Source organism: Pongo abelii, chromosome 2 (assembly GCF_028885655.2).
Source record: "Pongo abelii isolate AG06213 chromosome 2, NHGRI_mPonAbe1-v2.0_pri, whole genome shotgun sequence".
NCBI lineage: Eukaryota > Metazoa > Chordata > Mammalia > Primates > Hominidae > Pongo > Pongo abelii.
The window spans coordinates 160,848,948-160,868,559 of record NC_085928.1 but is presented as its reverse complement, the minus strand read 5'-3'; the positions used below and the strand labels follow the sequence as shown (position 1 = coordinate 160,868,559).

General features: G+C 40.4%; 2 protein-coding genes and 1 pseudogene across 20 annotated transcripts in view; 1 reads left to right on the top strand and 2 right to left on the bottom strand.

Annotated features, from left to right (window-relative positions):
* The window catches only part of LOC103890278 (protein SET-like), a 44,179-nt pseudogene extending 37,752 nt beyond the window's left edge, over positions 1–6,427 (bottom strand).
* The window catches only part of MED12L (mediator complex subunit 12L), a 343,992-nt gene that overhangs the window by 199,375 nt on the left and 125,005 nt on the right, over positions 1–19,612 (bottom strand). The window lies entirely within an intron of this gene.
* On the top strand, positions 4,678–18,354 carry P2RY14 (purinergic receptor P2Y14). Of its 11 annotated transcripts, none has more exons than XM_054552844.2 (6): positions 4,678–5,072; positions 10,511–10,619; positions 11,723–11,905; positions 12,452–12,646; positions 14,063–14,247; positions 15,842–17,024. In XM_054552844.2, the coding sequence occupies exon 6, from the start codon at positions 15,866–15,868 to the stop codon at positions 16,880–16,882; it is 1,017 nt and encodes a 338-aa protein (XP_054408819.2). In that variant the 5' UTR covers positions 4,678–5,072; positions 10,511–10,619; positions 11,723–11,905; positions 12,452–12,646; positions 14,063–14,247; positions 15,842–15,865; the 3' UTR covers positions 16,883–17,024. The 11 variants fall into 11 exon arrangements, with proteins under 11 accessions (XP_054408819.2, XP_054408811.2, XP_054408818.2 ...); XM_054552836.2 differs by having other exon boundaries at positions 4,678–5,414; positions 15,842–16,989; XM_054552843.2 differs by lacking the exon at positions 11,723–11,905 and having other exon boundaries at positions 15,842–17,031.

The following is a 19,612-nucleotide window of genomic DNA, read 5'->3' as shown; positions in this document are numbered from 1 at the left end:
CGGCGAAATTCCGTCTCTACTAAAAATGCAAAAACAAAAATTAGCCGGGCGTGGTGGTGGGCACCTGTAGTCCCAGCTACTTGGGAGGCAGAGGCGGGAGAATGGCGTGAACCTGGGAGGCAAAGCTTGCAATGAGCTGAGATCGCACCACTGCACTCCAGCCTGGGCAACAAAGCGAGACTCCGTATCCAAAACGAAAACAAAAAACAAAAAAACAGATCCCAACATGTGAGCCTAGGACTCATAAAAAGTAAAGGTCTTTGATTTCAAATACAACTTGAACAACATCTTCAAGCTGCATAAAAGTGCATCTTTCACCGTTAAGTCCTACTAAGTTTACAACTAATACAGTTGCTCCATTGTTGCATGCTTTAGTTAATAAAACACAAATTCGTTTAAGAATTGCTCAATTCGTCTGGCGCAGTGGCTCATGCCTGTAATCCCAGCACTTTGGGAGGCCAAGGCAGGCAGATCACGAGGTCAGGAGATTGAGACCACGATGAAACCCCATCTCTACTAAAAATACAAAAATAAGCCAGACGTGGTGGTGGGCGCCTGTAGTCCCAGCTACTAGGGAGGCTGAGGCAGGAGAATGGCATGAACCCAGGAGGCAGATCTTGCAGTGAGCCAAGACCGCACCACTGCACTCCAGCCTGGGCGACAAAGTGAGACTCTGTCTCAAAAAAAAAAAAAAAAGCCGGGCATGGTGGCATGAGCCTGTAGTCCCAGCTACTCGGGTGGCTGACGCAGGAGAATTGCTTGAACCCGGGAGGTGAGGTTGCAGTGAGCGGAGATCGCGAAACTGCACTCCAGCCTGAGCAACAGAGCAAGACTCTGTCTCAAAAAAAAAAAGAATTGCTGAATTTATGTTATTATCACAGTACGTTTTATTAAAATCAACCCTCTAACAGGGATTAATACACAAAACAGGAAGGAAACGTACAACACTTTGGGTTACAGAGTATATGGGAATCACTTCTGTACAGTATTTCCACTCCCACTTAAAATTCTGGATATTTATATTCTTTTCCTTTGGCTATATAAGCCTGAATCTTGAACAAACATACAAGTGGTTGATATTTAGCTAAGCAGTTAAAGCTGTTGTTTTCTCACACATGGAAATTTGTCTTCATCTTCACAGCAAAGGATAACCACTAATGGTCTAACAGCCCCATGATCTGCAGATCTGAGTACTGCTTGCCTGAGAAATGCAAACACCATCTCAGTGAGGCGAAAAGAGGTCATGGATTCATTTCCTTGCCTGGCCCCAGGGAATAGGACCACATATTCCAAAACAATGCTGCAGAAGAACAGGCTGGAAAAAATTCAGTAATTCAGGCAGCTCAACCTAGTTCCAAGAGAAAAAGGAATTGGTTCCCAAAACCCTGAAGCCAGGAGTGATGCAGAGCTTTGTGCCGCTCTCATGAAAGATTAGCATTGTGTACGGACTGGTAAATTAGAACTGAAACACTCTGGACTTCATACGTACGCTCTGTTGTTGAGTGCCACTTCCTGTGACTAGAACAGAGGGATCATCAGAAGCAAAACCTCTCCCAATTTGTCCCTTGTTCAAGCACTGCTGGGCCACATACTGGAGGAAGCTCAGAGCACTCTGCAAAGGGTCTACTGTGCCTCCTGCAGCCCTGAATTTCAGTGTAGAAGAGCGTCAACTTAAATAAAGAAGCAGGGGAAACTGTCAGGAGCCTGACAGTTTATTCTGTTATCAGCTGAGTCACTCCCTGTATGAGCAATGCTCCCACTGAGTCACACCCTGCCTCACACCAGGTATTTGATTCTTATGGGAACAGGAACCCTAGAGGTAGCTGAGGTAGCTACTACATCCCCCCTCATTTTAGACATGTAAAAACTGATACACAAAGGCAGTTAGTAATTATCGCAATATTCTAGTGCCATACATGTAGCCAAGGCCCACTGTATCCCACAAGCATGCGTGTAATCACTATGCTGCACTGTCTGTCCTCTGTCCACTATTCCAACAGAGCAGTAAATAAAGCCCACTTCACATTCCTAGACCTTAGCATATGGATTACTTACTGCTGATGAGTTATTCAATTACAGTTAAGGTCTGACCCCAACAAGAAAGCTAAATTCTCTTCCTGTATCAAAATCATCTGAAACATACCTACCATTAAGGGGTCATTCCAGTGGTTCTCAAGAAAATTTAGAAATGTCTGGGGACATGGCTGGTTGCACAAACCATGGCGTTCTACTGCCACCTAGTGGATACAGGCCAGGGATGCGGCTAAACACCCAACAATACACACGACAGCCTACGCACAAAGAACTGAAACCCAAAAAAACAGTTAACAGTGCCAAGGCTGAGAAAACCTGGACTATGCCAATTATTATAGGCAAAAAATTACAAGTCCATCCTGACTACCAAGATGCAGTCCCTAGAGTAAAGGCTAATAGTGGGTGGCCATTTTCCTGGCCCCCAGTTTGGCATTCGGGAAGACTGTATGACTATGTATCTATTGGCGGTCATGAGGGTGCCTATGCCACACCTCACCCTCCACTGACAGCTCCCATGATCCATTTGCATAATCACAAAGTGAAGACAGGCTGGAGTTCTTAGACATGCCAAATATGCTAGACTTGCACTCTGCCACAAGCTATGCCAAAAGTGTTTTGAGGGAAGCGGTTAGAATACAAAGTAAAGACTATGTTTGGACATTATCAGTTTATAATCCATCCTAATCCGTCCCCCCTTCCCATTCTCACACATAATCAAGAGTTGGATCTGTCTGTAGCAGAAATTCAGATTTCTTTTATCTTTATGGGTTGTAAAGACTGTGAATAGGAAGATCAAGAGGGAATCAAGAGAGGGCCAAGTTTATGCTTTGGTGGAGGAGGAAGTTCTTGGGTATCTGCAATTCAGCCTAAGAAGAATATTTAGATATTTCTAACGTGAAAACTTAGCACAGCTCCTCACTGAAAGTATGTAGCCACACCATTCGGCCAATTTTAAGTTACATTAACACATGTTGGTCACTGACCTGGATTCTAACTGAAGGTAAAGTCGATGGGTCACAGCAGCAGGAGTTAGGAGCAAGTGACCTGATCTTGAGCTCACATCTACTGCCGGAGAAAACTGGCTGAAGGTGACAAACAGCAGCAAGCAGAGCTCTCCTTGTGCCAGGGGCCCCAGGGGATCTGCGTGTGGCATCCAAACCACATGCAGCAGATCTGGGTTTCTCCCTGCAGAAGAGTTTCCACCATTTATAGGTTAACGTTACCTGTTGTAATCACCATTCATGATAGTCCAACTCTATATCTCTCTTTGGATATCAACGCAGGAGATAGAAAACTGAGTCAAAAAATCAGAAACTCATTTTAAACACTTTTAGAAACTGGCAAATCAAAACTCTATGCTGCGGTATCTGGAAGATAACTGAAGAAACTGAAGGCATCCACCTCACGCAAAACCTTAAAACTCAGATCAAAAACAAAAATTATATATACTCTCAAACATACACACATGCACATTCCTTTCCTGAAAAAAAAATACTGGCTGACTTCTCAAGATGTGACTCCAGCAAAATGTTGAAGGGCCTGTGTAAAGGATCACATTCATATAAAACATGCTGCCCCTACAATCTTTCAGGAGCAGGGGGAGCCCTGGCTTGGAGTCAAGCAGACATTAGTTTGAATACTGTCTGACTATGTGTTAGGTGCCCTTTGATGAATCACTTAACCATTTTAAGCATCCCTGTCCTCATTTGTAAGGTAAACGTTTACTCATTGGCAAGGTTCCATCATGTTACCCAAGAGCTTAGGCCATCCATTTTCCCCCACTGTGACAGCCTCTCATGTCAGTCTTGATGCCTGTTCCTATAGCTCTCTCACCCCAAAAGTCCTTCCCTCTTCTTCTTTGCCTAGCTAAAGCCAACTCATTTGTGAATCTTCATTATCACACGCTCTAGGAAGGCTGCCCTGATGCCACCATTTCTGAAACTAGATATGTGCTCACTCTGTTCCCGTGCTTCCTCCTTCAATGATGGCCCATGTCACACCTTGAAATGTCCTCTGTTCAGCTGCCCTAGACCGGAATCTTCCTGAGAATTCCCTCCTGTGTTTCCACAGGGCATGGCAAGCATGTTCTGATGGCTTTAGTGAGCAAATGAACAAACGGCCTTGGCAAAGGAAGAAATATCAGGGGTACACACGAGCCAAAGGTTACACTGTACTTTATAAACAGCAGATTTCAACAAGGGGAAATCAATGACATCAAAAGCTGCAAAGAGGTCAGGAGACAGAATAACAGAGAAAAAGACAACAGACTTAGAAATTAGGTCCCTGACAGCTTCTGAGAAGTGTGGTGAGTGTCAAACATCAAATGCTCTGGGTGATGAAAAAAGATAGGGGGTGGCAGAGTTCCTTCTTCTGGGTGAAGGAGAAAGTGAGATTCTCCTTGATTGAGCCTAGACAGGGCATGGACAAGAGTGCCACAGGAATGCAGAACACGGATAAGACAGCTACTGATAGGATCTGTCAGAAAGCTGCTACGGTCTGAGTGTCCCTTTCAAAATTCATTTGAAGTTGACTTGCCATTGTGATGGCATTAAGAGGCGGTACCTTTAAGAGATGATTAGATCATAATAGCAAAGGCCTCATGAGCAAATTAATGGTATTATTGCAGAAGTTGGCCCTCTTTTTCCTTGGTCTCACATGCTCACTTGCCCTTCCACCATGACGCAGCAGGAAGGCCTCACCAGATGCATCCCCTCCATCTTGAGCTTCAGAGAATCCAGAACCATGAGCCAAATTAATTTCCTTTCTTTATAAATGACTCAATATGTAGTATTGTTATAGCAGCAGACAACAGACTAACACAGGAGCTAAGCAGAAGAATTTCTGAGAAACAAGGGGAGTGTAGCCAATTACAGAGAAAGAACAGTAACTTCTGTGAAGTCGAGGGCACCCTGGACAGGTCTATGACTTAGAAGCATAGGACATTGTTTACCCAGCCCTAAGGAGTCACAGTGCTGGGGCAGAAAGGCAAGCCCAATAGGCAGGGTGAAAGAAGTTCTAAAATATCCAGCTCTGCTTGGGTAAGAAAGGCTAGGAGCCTGATGACAGAGAGAATTAAATAACACTAGTAAATAATATAAAATATTTTAAAGATGTAAAATGCTGTAAGTTATTTTAGTAACATAAAATGTAATAAGCATGTTCTGATGGCTTTAGTGAGCAAATGAACAAACGGCCTTGGCAAAGGAAGAAATATCAGGGGTACACAGGAGCCAAAGGTTACACTGTACTTTACAAACAGCAGATTTCAACAAGGGGAAATCAATGATATTAAATGCTGCAAAGAGGGTCGGGAAATAGGATAACTGAGAAAAAGACAACAGACTTAGAAATTAGGTCCCTGACAGCTTCTGAGAAGTGTGGTGAGTGTCAAACTTTAAATGCTCTGGGTGATGAAAAAAGATAGGGGGTGGGAGGAGGGTTCCTTCTTCTGGGTGAAGGAGAAAGTGAGATTCTCCTTGATTGAGCCTAGAAAGGGCACGGACAAGAGTGCCACAGGAATGCAAAACATGGATGAGACAGTTATTTGTAAATTATTTTAATAACATAAAATGTAATAACATGACTATAAATACACGACACATAAATACTATGAAAACCACATAGGCGATCACATTGACACCAAAAAAAAAAAAAAAAAGTGTTAAACATTAAGGCATGAGAGATTAAAGCAGCAAGAAAATGGCTTCAGTAAGTTTAAAAATATATAAATGATTACATACATCTATACTATTTTCTATTGATACAGAATCAGCTAGAAAACAAGTATTTATCTCATAGAAAAAGATCCAGAGCACTGTGTATTAAAGCTTTTGATGTCTGGACTGAAAGGAAGGAAAAAAATATATAAAAGTTGTACCTTTATAAGAACTGAAAAAAGAAGAGGAAGAAAAATGCACGTCACAAGTGGGTACTGATAAAAGCATTATTTGAAGGCAATCCACTCTCCATAGATATTTCTATTCCTAATTATGAAATAATTTAAATATACAAAAACAGAAGTGCAGACACTAATGTTGATAACACCAATGTACCAGTCACCAGTGTTAATAGGCAGTAATATTAGGCATATTTGATTCAGAATTTAAGAAATAAAATATCACAGATACAGCAAAGTCCAACCACTCTACCACTTACAAGTTCCCACTTGTAGGTTAAAACACGTGGTATTTGGTTGGGTATAAGGAGGCTGGACTTGCTCCTACTTCCCTCCCCGGGAGTAGGCAGTGTTCTTTTCTTTTTTTCTTTTAGGTTCAACAGTTACATGTGCAAGTTTGTTACTTGGGTATATTGTGTGACACTGAGCTTTCGGGCTTCTAGTTAACCCATCACCCAAATAGTGAACATAAAACCCAAGAGTAAGTTTTTCCACCATTTCCCCCTTTCCTACCTCTCCCTCTTTGTAGTCTCCAGTGTCTACTGTTCCCATCTTTGTGTCCATGTGTATCCAATGTTTAGTTCCCACTTATAAGTGAAAATATGTGGCATTTGGTTTTCTGTTTCTGTGTTAATTCACTTAGGATAATGGCCTCTAGCTACATCCATGCTGCTGCAGAGGACATGATTTCTTTTGCATTTGCATGGCTGCATAGTATTCCATGGTGTATATGTACCATATTTTCTTTATCCAATCCACCATTGATAGGCACCTAGGCTGATTATATGCCTTCGCTATTGTGAATAGTACTACAATAAACACGTGAATGAAGGTGTCTTTTTGGTAAAACAATTTGTTTTTCTTTGAGTATATACCTAGTAATGGGATTGCTGGGTGAAATGGTAATTTTATGTTTAGTTCTTTGAGAAATGTCTACACTGCTTTCAATAGGGACTGAACTAATTTACAATCCCACCAAGAGTATATAAGTGTTCTCTTTTTTCTGCAATCTCACTGACAATCTGGTTTTTTTTTTTTTTTGGACTTTTTAATAAAAGCCTAAATGTTGTGAAGTTAGAATATATCATTTACAACCAGCACATGTTCCACACTGCCCTAGGCCACTGAGATTATTACTCCATGCAGAATTTAACCTCTTCCTTTCCAAAGAGAATCTCATGACTTTTTAGGAACATTCTAAGTAAATATAAGATGATCACAATTGCCACCTCTCAAATAGGTATAAAATACCAATTTACATTTCCAAGAGACCATAAAGATGGGAAGATTATGATGAAATGTAATGAATAAACTTGGGTAAAGATCCTAGATTTCAGGCCTACTTGGAATATAATTTTTCTTGTCTAAAGTCCCGACTACAACAAAAAATATTTTACCATCATCACCTTTATTAAATGTCTCCTGGGCACAGGATCTGGGAAAAAAAAAAATGATGCTAACTCAAAGAGTGGTACATGGACCAGCAGCATATTGTGCTTTATTAGTCCATTTTCACACTGCTGATAAAGACATATTTGAGAATGGGCAATTTACAAAAGAAAGAGGTTTACTGGACTTATAGTTTCACATGGCTGAGGAGGCTTCACAATCATGGTAGAAGGTGAAAGGCACATCTCACATGGTGGCAGACAAGAGAAGAGAGCTTGTGCAGGGCAACTCCCATTTTTAAAACCATCAGATCTCATGAGACCCATCCATTATCACAAGAACAGCACAGAAAGACCTACTCCCATAATTCAATCATCTACCACCAGGTCCCTCCCACAACACATGGAAATTATGAGAGCCACAAGATGAGATTTGGGTGGGGATACAGAGCCAAACCATATCATTCCACCCCGACCCCTCCCAAATCTCATATCTTCACATTTCAAAACCAGTCATGTCTTCCAACAGTCCCCCAAAGTCTCAATTCATTTCAGCATTAACTCAAAAGTCCACAGTCAGAGTCTCATCCCAGACAAGGCAAGTCCCTTCCACCTATGAGCCTGTAAAATCTAAAGCAAGTTAGTTACTTCCTAGATACAATGCAGTACAGACATTGGGTAAATACAGCCATTCCAAATGGGAGGAACTGGCCAAAACAAAGGGGCTACAGGCCCTATCCAAGTCCAAAATCCAGCAGGGCAGTCAAATCGTAAAGTTCCCAAATGATCTCCTTTGACTCCATGTCTCACACCCAGGTCACGCAATGCAAGAGGTGGGTTCCCACGGTCTTGAGCAGCTCCACCCCTGTGGCTTTGCAGGGTACAGCCTCCCTCCTGGCATTGAGTGTCTACAGCTTTTCCAGACCAATGGCACAAGCTGTCAGGGGATCTACTATTCTGGAGTCTGGAGGATGTTGGCCCTCCTCTCACAGCTCCATTAGATGGTGCCCCAATAGGCACTCTGTGTGGGGGCTCCGACCCCACATTTCCCTTCCACACTGCCCTAGCAGAGGTTCTGCATGAGAGCCCTGCCCCTGCAGCAAACTTCTGCCTGGACATCCAGGCATTTCCACACATCTTCTGAAATCTAGGCGGAGGTTCCCAAACCCCAATTCTTGACTTCTGTGCACTCACAGGCTCAACACCACGTGGAAGCTGCCAAGGCTTGAGGCTTGCACCCTCTGAAGCCATGACCTGAGCTCTATAAGGGCCCCTTTCAGCCACACTAGAGTGACTGGGACGCAAGGCACCAATTCCCCAGGCTGCACACAGCACAGAGACCCTGGGCTGGCCCCACAAAACCACTTTTTCCTTCTAGGCCTCCAGGCCTGTGATGGGATGGGCTTGCGGTGAAGACCTTTGACATGCCCTGGATACATTTTCCCCATTTTCTTGGGGATTAACATTCAGCTCTTCGTTGCTTATGCAAACTTCTGCAGCTGGCTTGAATTTCTCCTCAGAAAATGGGATTTTCTTTTCTATTGCATTGTCAGGCTGCAAATTTTCTGAACTTTTAAGCTCTGCTTCCCTTATAAAACTGAATGCTTTTAACAACACCCAAGTCACCTCTTTAATGCTTTGCTGCTTAGAAATTTCTTCAGCTAGATACCCTAAATCATCTCCCTCAAGTTCAAAGTTCCATGAATCTCTAGGGTAGGGGCAAAATGCCTCCAGTCTCTTTGCTAAAACATAACAAGAGTCACTTTTGCTCCATTTCCCAACAAGTTCCTCATTTCCATCTGAGACCACCTCACCTTGGACTTTATTGTCCATATCACTATCAGCATTTTGGGCAAAGGCATTCAACAAGTCTCTAGGAAGTTCCAAACTTTCCTACATTTTCCTATCTTCTTCTGAGCCCTCCAAACTGTTCCAATCTCTGCCTGTTGCCCAGTTCCAAATTGCTTCCACATTTTCAGATATCTTTTCAGCAATGTGCCACTCTACTGGCACCAATTTACTGTATTAGTCCGTTTTCACACTGCTGATAAAGATGTACCAGAAACAGGACAAGTTTACAAAATAAAGAGTTTTACTGGACTTACAGTTCCATGTGGTGGGAGGCCTCACAATCATGGCAGAAGGTGAAAGGCATGTCTCACATGGCAGCAGACAAGAGAAGAGAGCTTGTGCAGGGCAACTCCCGTTTTTAAAACCATCACATCTCATGAGACCCATTCACTATCACAAGAACAGCACAGAAAGACCCACCCCCATAATTCAATCATCTCCCACCGGCTCCCTTCCACAACATGTGGGTATTACGGGAGGTACAAGATGAGACTTGGGTAGGGACACAGAGCCAAACCATATCACATGCCAAACTCCAGACATAATGGAATCTCAGTCCTCATTTTAGCAAGATCCCAGGTAATGTGTATGCACATTAAAGTTTAGGGAGCACTCACTGGTTTAAAGAATTCAGAAATATGAAAACCTAGACTAAGGCAGAACCAAATCCAACCACCATTTTGCTAAACCTATCCTCTTCCTATCAGACCACATGTCTTTCAGGTGTTATCTCTGCAAAGTCCACACATTAGTCTCATTAGACTGGCGGTAATCAAATGAGGGCAATTTTGTCCCACAGAGGACATTTGGCAAATTCTAGAAACATTTTTGATTACCGCAACTTGGGCAGGGGGTTACTAGCATCTAGTAGGCAGAAGTCAGAAATGGTGCTAAACATCTTACAATCAGAGGACAGCTCCCAAAAATAAATAATTATCTGGCCCAAAAGGTCAATAAGACAAAGGTTTTCAAAAAACAAAAAAATTTTAAAAATCCACCTGCAATTAGACTTATGATTTCATGGCTAAGATGAATTGTTATATTCAGTCATTTGATAAACTGATTTGATCATCCATATCCAAGGGGGAGTAATATAAACCAATAACCAAAACCACTTCATGTCCAAGCTCTCAAAGAGTTTCAGTTTCCCACAAGAGGCTGCAACCAAATCAATAATCAATACTGACAACAAATAGCAAGTACAGTGAAACAACAAATGCACATGTTGAAATATTTCACAATTACACAAGCTGAATTTAAGAAGTAAGTACAGACATATCTCCCCAATAAAAAAGTCTGGTGCTCACTTAAATCTTCGGTTTTTTTGTTTCCTGTAATGCAGGATTTTTAATGAAAAAAAACTTTGGCCACTTCAAGACAACAAACGCTCACTGGGCAAAACACCTTCATTGAAAAGAGACCTCATATTATGCAAAAAAAAATCTTAAAAGGTAATTTTTTAAATCCCTCAAGTATTATCAAGAGCTTTGTTAATTTCATCAAAGTGCTATGAAGAAATAATTCTCTTCTTCAGAGAAGGAATTACAGCACACAATTAGGAAAGTGGAAGGTGGTCTAATACAAGAGGAAAATAGGTCATGGTATATAATTACACAGATAAGAAATGAACTCAGAGCTGAGTAAGCCTGCTTTTATTAAGATGAATGTATTTCTGGAGTGAGCATTGCTTTGCGTAGCCCTGTATCAATTAAATTCTGTCCAAAGAGAGAACCCTGAGGTTATATGTAATACGTGACAACTTGAAAACACTTCATGCAGCACAATCCTAAGATATTACACTGCACTAAGGGACAAGTGCACTCACTATCTAAATCAGATTGAATCTTTGGCATTGACATTCTAACTGTGCAAAAAAAAAAAAATTGTTGAAGGAAAGCAATCTACACAATGCTCCCACTACACTTTAATAACTGTCTTTGGGCCTCATAAATCTCATTCTGCCAGGTTCTTTAATTATGTTACCAAAGACTCCAAAGTGACAGTAGACAATGTAGGCTAAAACATTTCAGACCACTTCATTCTCATATATCTGGATTTGTGAAACAAGGCAAAGTTTCACCGAAGAAAATTTCAAGACTTACACTATTACAGTATACCTCCCCCCCCCTTTTTTTTTTTTTTTTTTTGAGACTGAGTCTTGCTCTGTCACCCAGGCTGGAGTGCAATGGTGGGATCTCGGCTCACTGCGACCTCCGCCTCCCAGGTTCAAGCAATTCTCCTGCCTCAGCCTCCCAAGTAGCTAGGATTACAGATGTGTGCCACCACACCTGGCTAATTTTTTATTTTTAGTAGAGGCAGCGTTTCATCATGTTGGCCAGGCTGGTCTCAATCTCCTGACCTCATGATCCACCCACCTCAGCCTCCCAAAGTGCTGGGATTACAGGCATGAGCCACCGTGCCCAGCCACAGTATCCCTTTTTAAAAAGTTTAGCTATATATATGAATCTTTCTTAAATGTGATCTCTAGAATTTAGGAAGCATTGTTTACATTCCTAAAGCCTCAAGGTTAACATAATGACAACTTTCACTACAGAAATTCAGTGATAATATCAGAAGTAACTATCAATGAGCAGGGCTCCACAGACACCTACACAAACTGGCTCATCAGAATGCCTGCTTATCCAGTAATCCAGTTAATCATCATCCAGAAGTCCTGTTCATCTTTCAATTTTTTTCTGTTGCCTGTCTCTCATCTTTAATGGACTGGCATGAGCTGGTAAGAAACAGTGAATCAACTGAGAAGTGGGCAGGGAAGGGAGGGTTGCTGAGCACACTAAAAGCTTCTTTTCTGATTCTTTTGGTTCTTATTTATTTTTACATTTTTGTATAAAATCAACATGAGAATAAAATGATTTCCTTCATTTGTGAAAGATTTGAAGTTTCTGTAGGTCCCTGTATGAGGACATTAAATCATCTCAATCTGTACTAAAGATAAGGAGAGGAGACTGAGCAGATATTATGAGGTTTAAATGATGCATGTCTTTTTTAACGATTTTGTCCTGTTTTTCATCCAACACATATTCCTGCCTTTTGGTCTCAATATATAATTTGGTCTTACTTGCCTTAAGAGAGCTTCTTTTTCACACATCTCTCAGTCTATTACTGCTCTGATCTGTCCTACAGAAAAGGCTGCCATGCTCTAAGACACTTGAACCCATAAGACAGAATGTCCTCACCACTAACCCTACTGCTTTTTAAAAAAAAAATCAATATTTAAGAGTTCAAAAATTACTACCAAGGGTATCTTGGAATTTCTCTTTAGCTTGTTCCTTTAGAGTGTTCCTTTAAGATGAAGAAATCTGTCCTGGCATGAGCCTCTGCTGTATCAAACCAGACAGTGGCACAGGGTAGCAGAGGCACCCAACCAGCATGTCTAAAACCTTCCATCCTGAACTGGAGGCTCATCTGCAATTGCATCAAAACTGCCAAAATAGCAGTGTTTGGGGAAAGGGCGCAGGTAAGCTGTGTGCATTCACTTCGTTTCAGAAGGCAAAGCTGCTCTAGAAGTTTACCTTGGTCAGTCAGTCCCTTCCACCCAACTCAAAGTGGTGGGAGCAGTGAAGGGGAATGGTGTATATCACCAGGGCATATGCATGCAGATTCCCAGCAACCTGAGGAATCTGAGAGCAGAGTTCTGGACCTGCAGCATTAGGTCACATGCAGAAATATTGCAGCTCAAAAATACGAAAGACACAAGACTCTGAGAAAATAATTTTATAAGGGTTTCTATAAGAAAAGGAATTATGTCTCTCATTAAATCATTTCTAGGATTCACTATTTCTATAAATAGTGGCTTCTATAATATTTCTAAAAGGAAAGGAACTTGGCTCTCATTAAATTATTTCTGGGAAATTATTCAATATTTCACCATATAATTATATATTACACAGTTAATATTTCTGTTTTCCAAAATAACATCTACAGTTTTTTATATTTTAAACTCAAGTGAATCCCACAAGTACTCAGTACCTACCATGAGTATGACACCACAATGGCCAGGCGCTGGGGGGTTGTGTGGCTTAGGACTGGGAAACCAAATTAGACCTGGGAATACAGCAGCATGCATTCTCTCAAGCTCTGCAAAACTGGCATTTAAACCAAAATGCATCTAACTGTCAAGAGACAGTTACCAGACAAATTAGTTACCAGACACAGACTCTTAGTCACAGTAGACAGCTAAAAATGGAAAATGTGCTCCCCCTCCCTTATCTTTTAAAATATGAAACAGGCTCATAACAAAAAAGGCGATAGAAGACCTACAAAGCAGCAAATGAGTACAAACCCATCATGCCCAGAGCCAAGCACACAAGGCTACAGGAAAGAGGAAGAATAGTGCTAGTGAAAGGTTTTGTGGAGGAAGTGATTTGGGGTACTCATTCCTTCTATAGGAAGTCCATAGACCGGCAAAATCAAGTCTATCAATATTTCTAGTTTTGCCATAAAGCAAAAGGAAAGCATACGGGAAAGGAAAATATGCAGAAACAAGATATTCTTGTGTAGGAAGCAGCACACAAGTTTACATGGATGTACTATTTTTTATGTGGAATGTGACTATATTTCATATTCCATATTTCAAAATATCCCTTTGTCATGCTTAAATTTATCAACCTAACTTGTCATTCACTGTGATATGCACTGTGCTGGCACCACAGATACAGATGAAAAAGACGCATTCTCTGACATCAAGGTACCCACTGTTCCCACAATCTTTCTTTCCCTTGATCCCTGAATAAATCTTAAGAGCAAGGATTCATGCCTTGTATTTCCAGAGTGCATATTCATTTATTTCACAAATATTTTGACTATCTAATGCCCTAAATATTATGCAAAGAATTCAACAGTAAAAAAATGACATGATCTTTCTCCTCTGAAGGAGCTTGTAGTAGTGGAAGAGACAAACAAACAGCTGGAGAGAGGAGTGTTGATAGGAGAAAGACACAGGATGATAAGCACACACTCAACCCACCCCAAACCAGGCTCGGAAAGTTGAGGTTTCCTAAGGAAAGTGACAGCTAAGCTGAGGCCTCGAGGATGAAGAGAAGTTAGCCAGCCAAGAAGGTATGGAAAGTTTTCCACACAAATGAAAGTCTGTGCAAAGGTCCAGGCTGAGAGAAATCACGGAATCTAAAAGGAGGCAAAAGGGCCCATGACAGCAGGAACTCAGTGATGGGGGTGGAGGAAGCAGGAGGCAGAACAAGAAAGGACTTCAACATTACAGACTTAGGGCATTCTCCTGAGGGCAAGAACAGACTACTAAAGGGTTTTAAGCAGGATAATTGGTATTGTTCACATATAAGATGGGCAGCAAACATTTGTTCTGATGTATCAAATAACCTTTTGAATTTAATTCTAGTCTTCCCTCTGCCCTAAATCAACACTTCCAACATCAGTGAAGAATATACAGGATTCCTAAACAATAGAAGTTCTGGATAACACCTAGCACAGCACTGTGCAATAAAACCATAATGTGAACCACATATGTAATTTAAAATTTCCTAGTAGCCAGTCTTAAAAAGTAAAATTAAGTTAAATTTAAGAGTAATAATATATTTTATTTAATAGGGCATTTGTAGAGTATTACTTCAACATGTGATCAGTATTAAAAATATTGAGATATTTTACATTTTTTCATTCCAAGTCTGCAAAGTCTAGTGTGCATTTTATACTTACAGAACATCTCAATCTGGACTGGCCATATTTCAAGTGCTCAATACCCGCACATGGCTAGTGGCTACCATACTGAACAGTAGAGGTATAGAATGTACTTTGGGAAGCATTTCTCAGAATGCTTAAAGTACTTTTTATCATTTGTTTGTATTTGTATTCTAATTTATTAAAATAATGCAAATCAGTTTTTCAATGGGAAAAAAAAAAGCTCAATATTGAAAAGGTACCCATAATCCCATACCAAAAATACCAGTTAACATTTGAATGTATATGTTTGTTAGACACTGTCTCGTGTCCAACATATATGAAGAATACACTTTTCTAAAAGTAAGGTCCATCTGAATAGCTCTTAATATGTAAACATTCATAATGATTTTTATGAATCCATAAAAATTTCTCTTTTAGGAAAAAAAATCACATTTCCAACATAGGTTTTAAAAAAATACATTACACATGGGATTCTGAATAAAATAAAACATTAATTCTGCTTTTACAGTTATTACCTTTTAAGATTATACCTAAATGAGTATTTCCTAGAACTCTGGAGTTTTATAGGGAACCATTATTATTTTAGGGACATGCTGGTCTCCGTATTACCTAGAAGTTCTCAGAGACTGCCCTGCTGCTCCAGTTTCTCTTTACTGCCACCTGTCTGCTCCATTCTTCCCTTTTCATTGCCCAAAAAAAAAAAGGAAGAAGGAAGAGGGGGGGAAAGGGAGGGGGAGAGGGGAGAAAGAAGAAAGGAGTGGGGGTTGGTGGGTAAAGGGGAAAAGAGGGAGGGAAAGGAGAAAAGGAACACCAAAAGAAAGAAAAGGAAGAACAGAGGGAGGGAGGGAGGGATGAGTGTCTAACTTACACAGAGTAAAAAGGTGGCTTCAAAAATTTGGTAGGTTTGACTATATTCACTGCCCTTTGCCTTATTACTCAGCAAATGTATTGGAGGCCATAAGTGCCCTGTGAGTGACCAGTTCACACCTCTTTTCAGCCCTCTGCCTTCAGAAGTTACAAGATGATCAATTCAACCTCCACACAGCCTCCAGATGAATCCTGCTCTCAGAACCTCCTGATCACTCAGCAGATCATTCCTGTGCTGTACTGTGTGGTCTTCATTGCGGGAATCCTACTCAATGGAGTGTCAGGATGGATATTCTTTTACGTGCCCAGCTCCAAGAGTTTCATCATCTATCTCAAGAACATTGTTATTGCTGACTTTGTGATGAGCCTGACTTTTCCTTTCAAGATCCTTGGTGACTCAGGCCTTGGTCCCTGGCAGCTGAACGTGTTTGTGTGCAGGGTCTCTGCCGTGCTCTTCTATGTGAACATGTACGTCAGCATTGTGTTCTTTGGGCTCATCAGCTTTGATAGATATTATAAAATTGTAAAGCCTCTTTGGACTTCTTTCATCCAGTCAGTGAGTTACAGCAAATTCCTGTCAGTGATAGTATGGATGCTCATGCTCCTCCTTGCTGTTCCAAATATTATTCTCACCAACCAGAGTGTTAGGGAGGTTACACAAATAAAATGTATAGAACTGAAAAGTGAACTGGGACGAAAGTGGCACAAAGCATCAAACTACATCTTCGTGGCCATCTTCTGGATTGTGTTTCTTTTGTTAATCGTTTTCTATACTGCTATCACAAAGAAAATCTTTAAGTCTCACCTTAAGTCAAGTCGGAATTCCACTTCGGTCAAAAAGAAATCTAGCCGCAACATATTCAGCATCGTGTTCGTGTTTTTTGTCTGTTTTGTACCCTACCATATTGCCAGAATCCCCTACACAAAGAGTCAGACCGAAGCTCATTACAGCTGCCAGTCAAAAGAAATCTTGCTGTATATGAAAGAGTTCACTCTGCTACTATCTGCTGCAAATGTATGCCTGGACCCTATTATTTATTTCTTTCTATGCCAGCCATTTAGGGAAATCTTATGTAAGAAATTGCACATCCCATTAAAAGCTCAGAATGACCTAGACGTTTCCAGAATCAAAAGAGGAAATACAACACTTGAAAGCACAGATACTTTGTGAGTTCCTACCCTCTTCCAAAGAAAGACCACGTGTGCATGTTGTCATCTTCAATTACATAACAGAAATCAATAAGATATGTGCCCTCATCATAAATATCATCTCTAGCACTGCCATCCAATTTAGTTCAATAAAATTCAAATGTAAGTTTCCATGCTTTTTTGTAACATCAAAGAAAACATACCCATCAGTAATTTCTCTAATACTGACCTTTCTATTCTCTAGTAATAAAAAATTAATACATATAATTATTCAATTCTATTATATTAAAATAAGTTAAAGTTCATAACCACTAGTCTGGTCAGTTAATGTAGAAATTTAAATAGTAAATAAAACATGACATAATCAAAGACAACTCACTCAGGCATCTTCTTTCTCTAAACACCAGAATCTAGTATGTAATTGTTTTCAACACTGTCCTTAAAGACTAACTTGAAAGCAGGCACAGTTCGATGAAGGGCTAGAGAGCTGTTTGCAATAAAAAGTCAAGGTTTTTTCCTGATTTGAAGAAGCAGGATAAGCAGACACGCAGACAATCACTTAAGAAACCCCTTATTAATTTATTTCATGGCACTGCAAAGGAAAAGGAATATTAATTGTATACTTAGCAAGAAATTTTTTTTTTCTGATAGCACTTTGAGGATATTAGATACATGCTAAATATGTTTTCTACAAAGACTTACGTCATTTAATGAGCCTGGGGTTCTGGTGTTAGAATATTTTTAAGTAGGCTTTACTGAGAGAAACTAAATATTGGCATATGTTATTAGCAACTTCCCCTGTTCAATAGTACGGGAAAAATAAGATGACTGGGAAAAAGACACACCCACACCATAGAACATATGTTATTCTATTGGCGAATGGGAAAGGAGACCATTTTCTTAGAAAGCAAATAAACTTGATTTTTTTAAATCTAAAATTTACATTAATGAGTGCAAAATAACACATAAAACGAAAATTCACACATCACATTTTTCTGGAAAACAGACGGATTTTACATCTGGAGACATGGCATATGGTTACTGGCTTATGAGCTACCAAAACTAAATTCTTTCTCTGCATTAACTGGCTAGAAGACACTCATCATTTTTCAAATGTTCTTCCAAAACATTTTTATAAGTAATGTTTGTATCTATTTCATGCTTTACTGTCTATATACTAATAAAGAAATGTTTTAATACTGTCTATTTTTTCTTAATAATCAACATATGAGGAAACATTACCAGATTTTCTCACAGTCAAGACATACGTAGTTTCTTTATATGCTCAATTATGCATGCTAATATAAGGGAGACAGTTACATAGAGAATTCAAAAATTCTATCTGCCACTGACTTTTCAGAATAAGTACTCCAGATATGGCATGGTGGCTCACACCTGTACTCCCAACACTTTGGGAGGCAAAGGTGGGCAGATCACTGAAGTCCAGGAGTTCAAGACCAGCCTGGGCAACACGGCGAAACTCTGTCTCTATAAAAAAATATAATTAGCCAGGCGTGGTGGCATACGCCGACAGTCCCAGTTACTGGGGAGACTGAGGTGGGATGATCACCTGGGCCCAAGAGGCAGAGGTTGCAGTGGGCCATGATTGTGCTACTGCACTCCAGTCTGGGCAACAGAGCAAGACCCTATGTCAAAAAAAGAAACAAAAGTACTTCATATGTCCTATAACCTCATCAATATTTTAGGCAAAACTCAGAAAAAATACCCTAAATTGGGGAAAAGCTGGACAGGTTTTCTTTCCCTCAGTATCTACTTTCCACTGTCCTAATAGTTCCCAATTCTGGGTCAATCAGACCCTCTCAAAAAATAAAAAACAAAAATTGCTATGCTATCACAAATGTGCTTGGTAAACTAAGCTTGCTATAATTGTTTATCTAACTACATCTGCAAAAAAAGGGAAAAAAAAATCTGTGTTTATTCTTCACAACTGACACTGGCCAGGACAAACGAGTAAATACTGGGGTTTCAAATGCCCCTACTGGGCTATGGTAAAAAGTGAAAGTGAAAAAGAGAAGATGAGTAGCACCAAGAAATGCCTTTGTAAGCACGCGCTAAAGCAAAATAGCATGCAAAAGTAATATTTTTCAGGAAACAACATGGATTGCAGATAAGGATATTGTGAAGCAACAGTTGAGTAACAGTTACTGCCTATCAGAACTTTCAGGTCCAGAGTAACAACTAAAAACCAAGTGGCAGAGCACCAGCAATAAAAAATTAACCCAGCAACTTCCCAGAAATCACTAGCACTAGTGTAGGTGGGCAACAGGGAACACTTGCCGGGTCCTTTTGTAGATAAAGCTATAGTGCAGGCACGCCAGTGTTCAGGGTGCCCACTGAGGCTTACAACTCAGGTGCCTGCAGAAGGCACTGTAAACACAGCTGTAAGGAAACAGGGGAAGCCAATGACGATGGTGTGCTGAGAGCCTCTGCCTGAGAGTCTCTGCCAAGAGAGGCCAAAGGGCTCTCAGCTCTAGTCAATTATTTCCTCATTTTTCAAGATACAAAAAGTCACAGTTTTTACATTGCTGGGGCACCAGTGAAAAGAAAATATACCTGCAGATAGAATATGCCAATGGCTACTCTGTAACATGTGGAATGCAGAAATCTCACAGAAAGATATTCAAAAGTCACTCATGACGACTAAAAATCTCCCTTTAACAGGAATCCTTACATTCCATTTTGATGCATAAGTGATTCAACTACCTATACAAAATGTTTTAAGGTGTTTTTA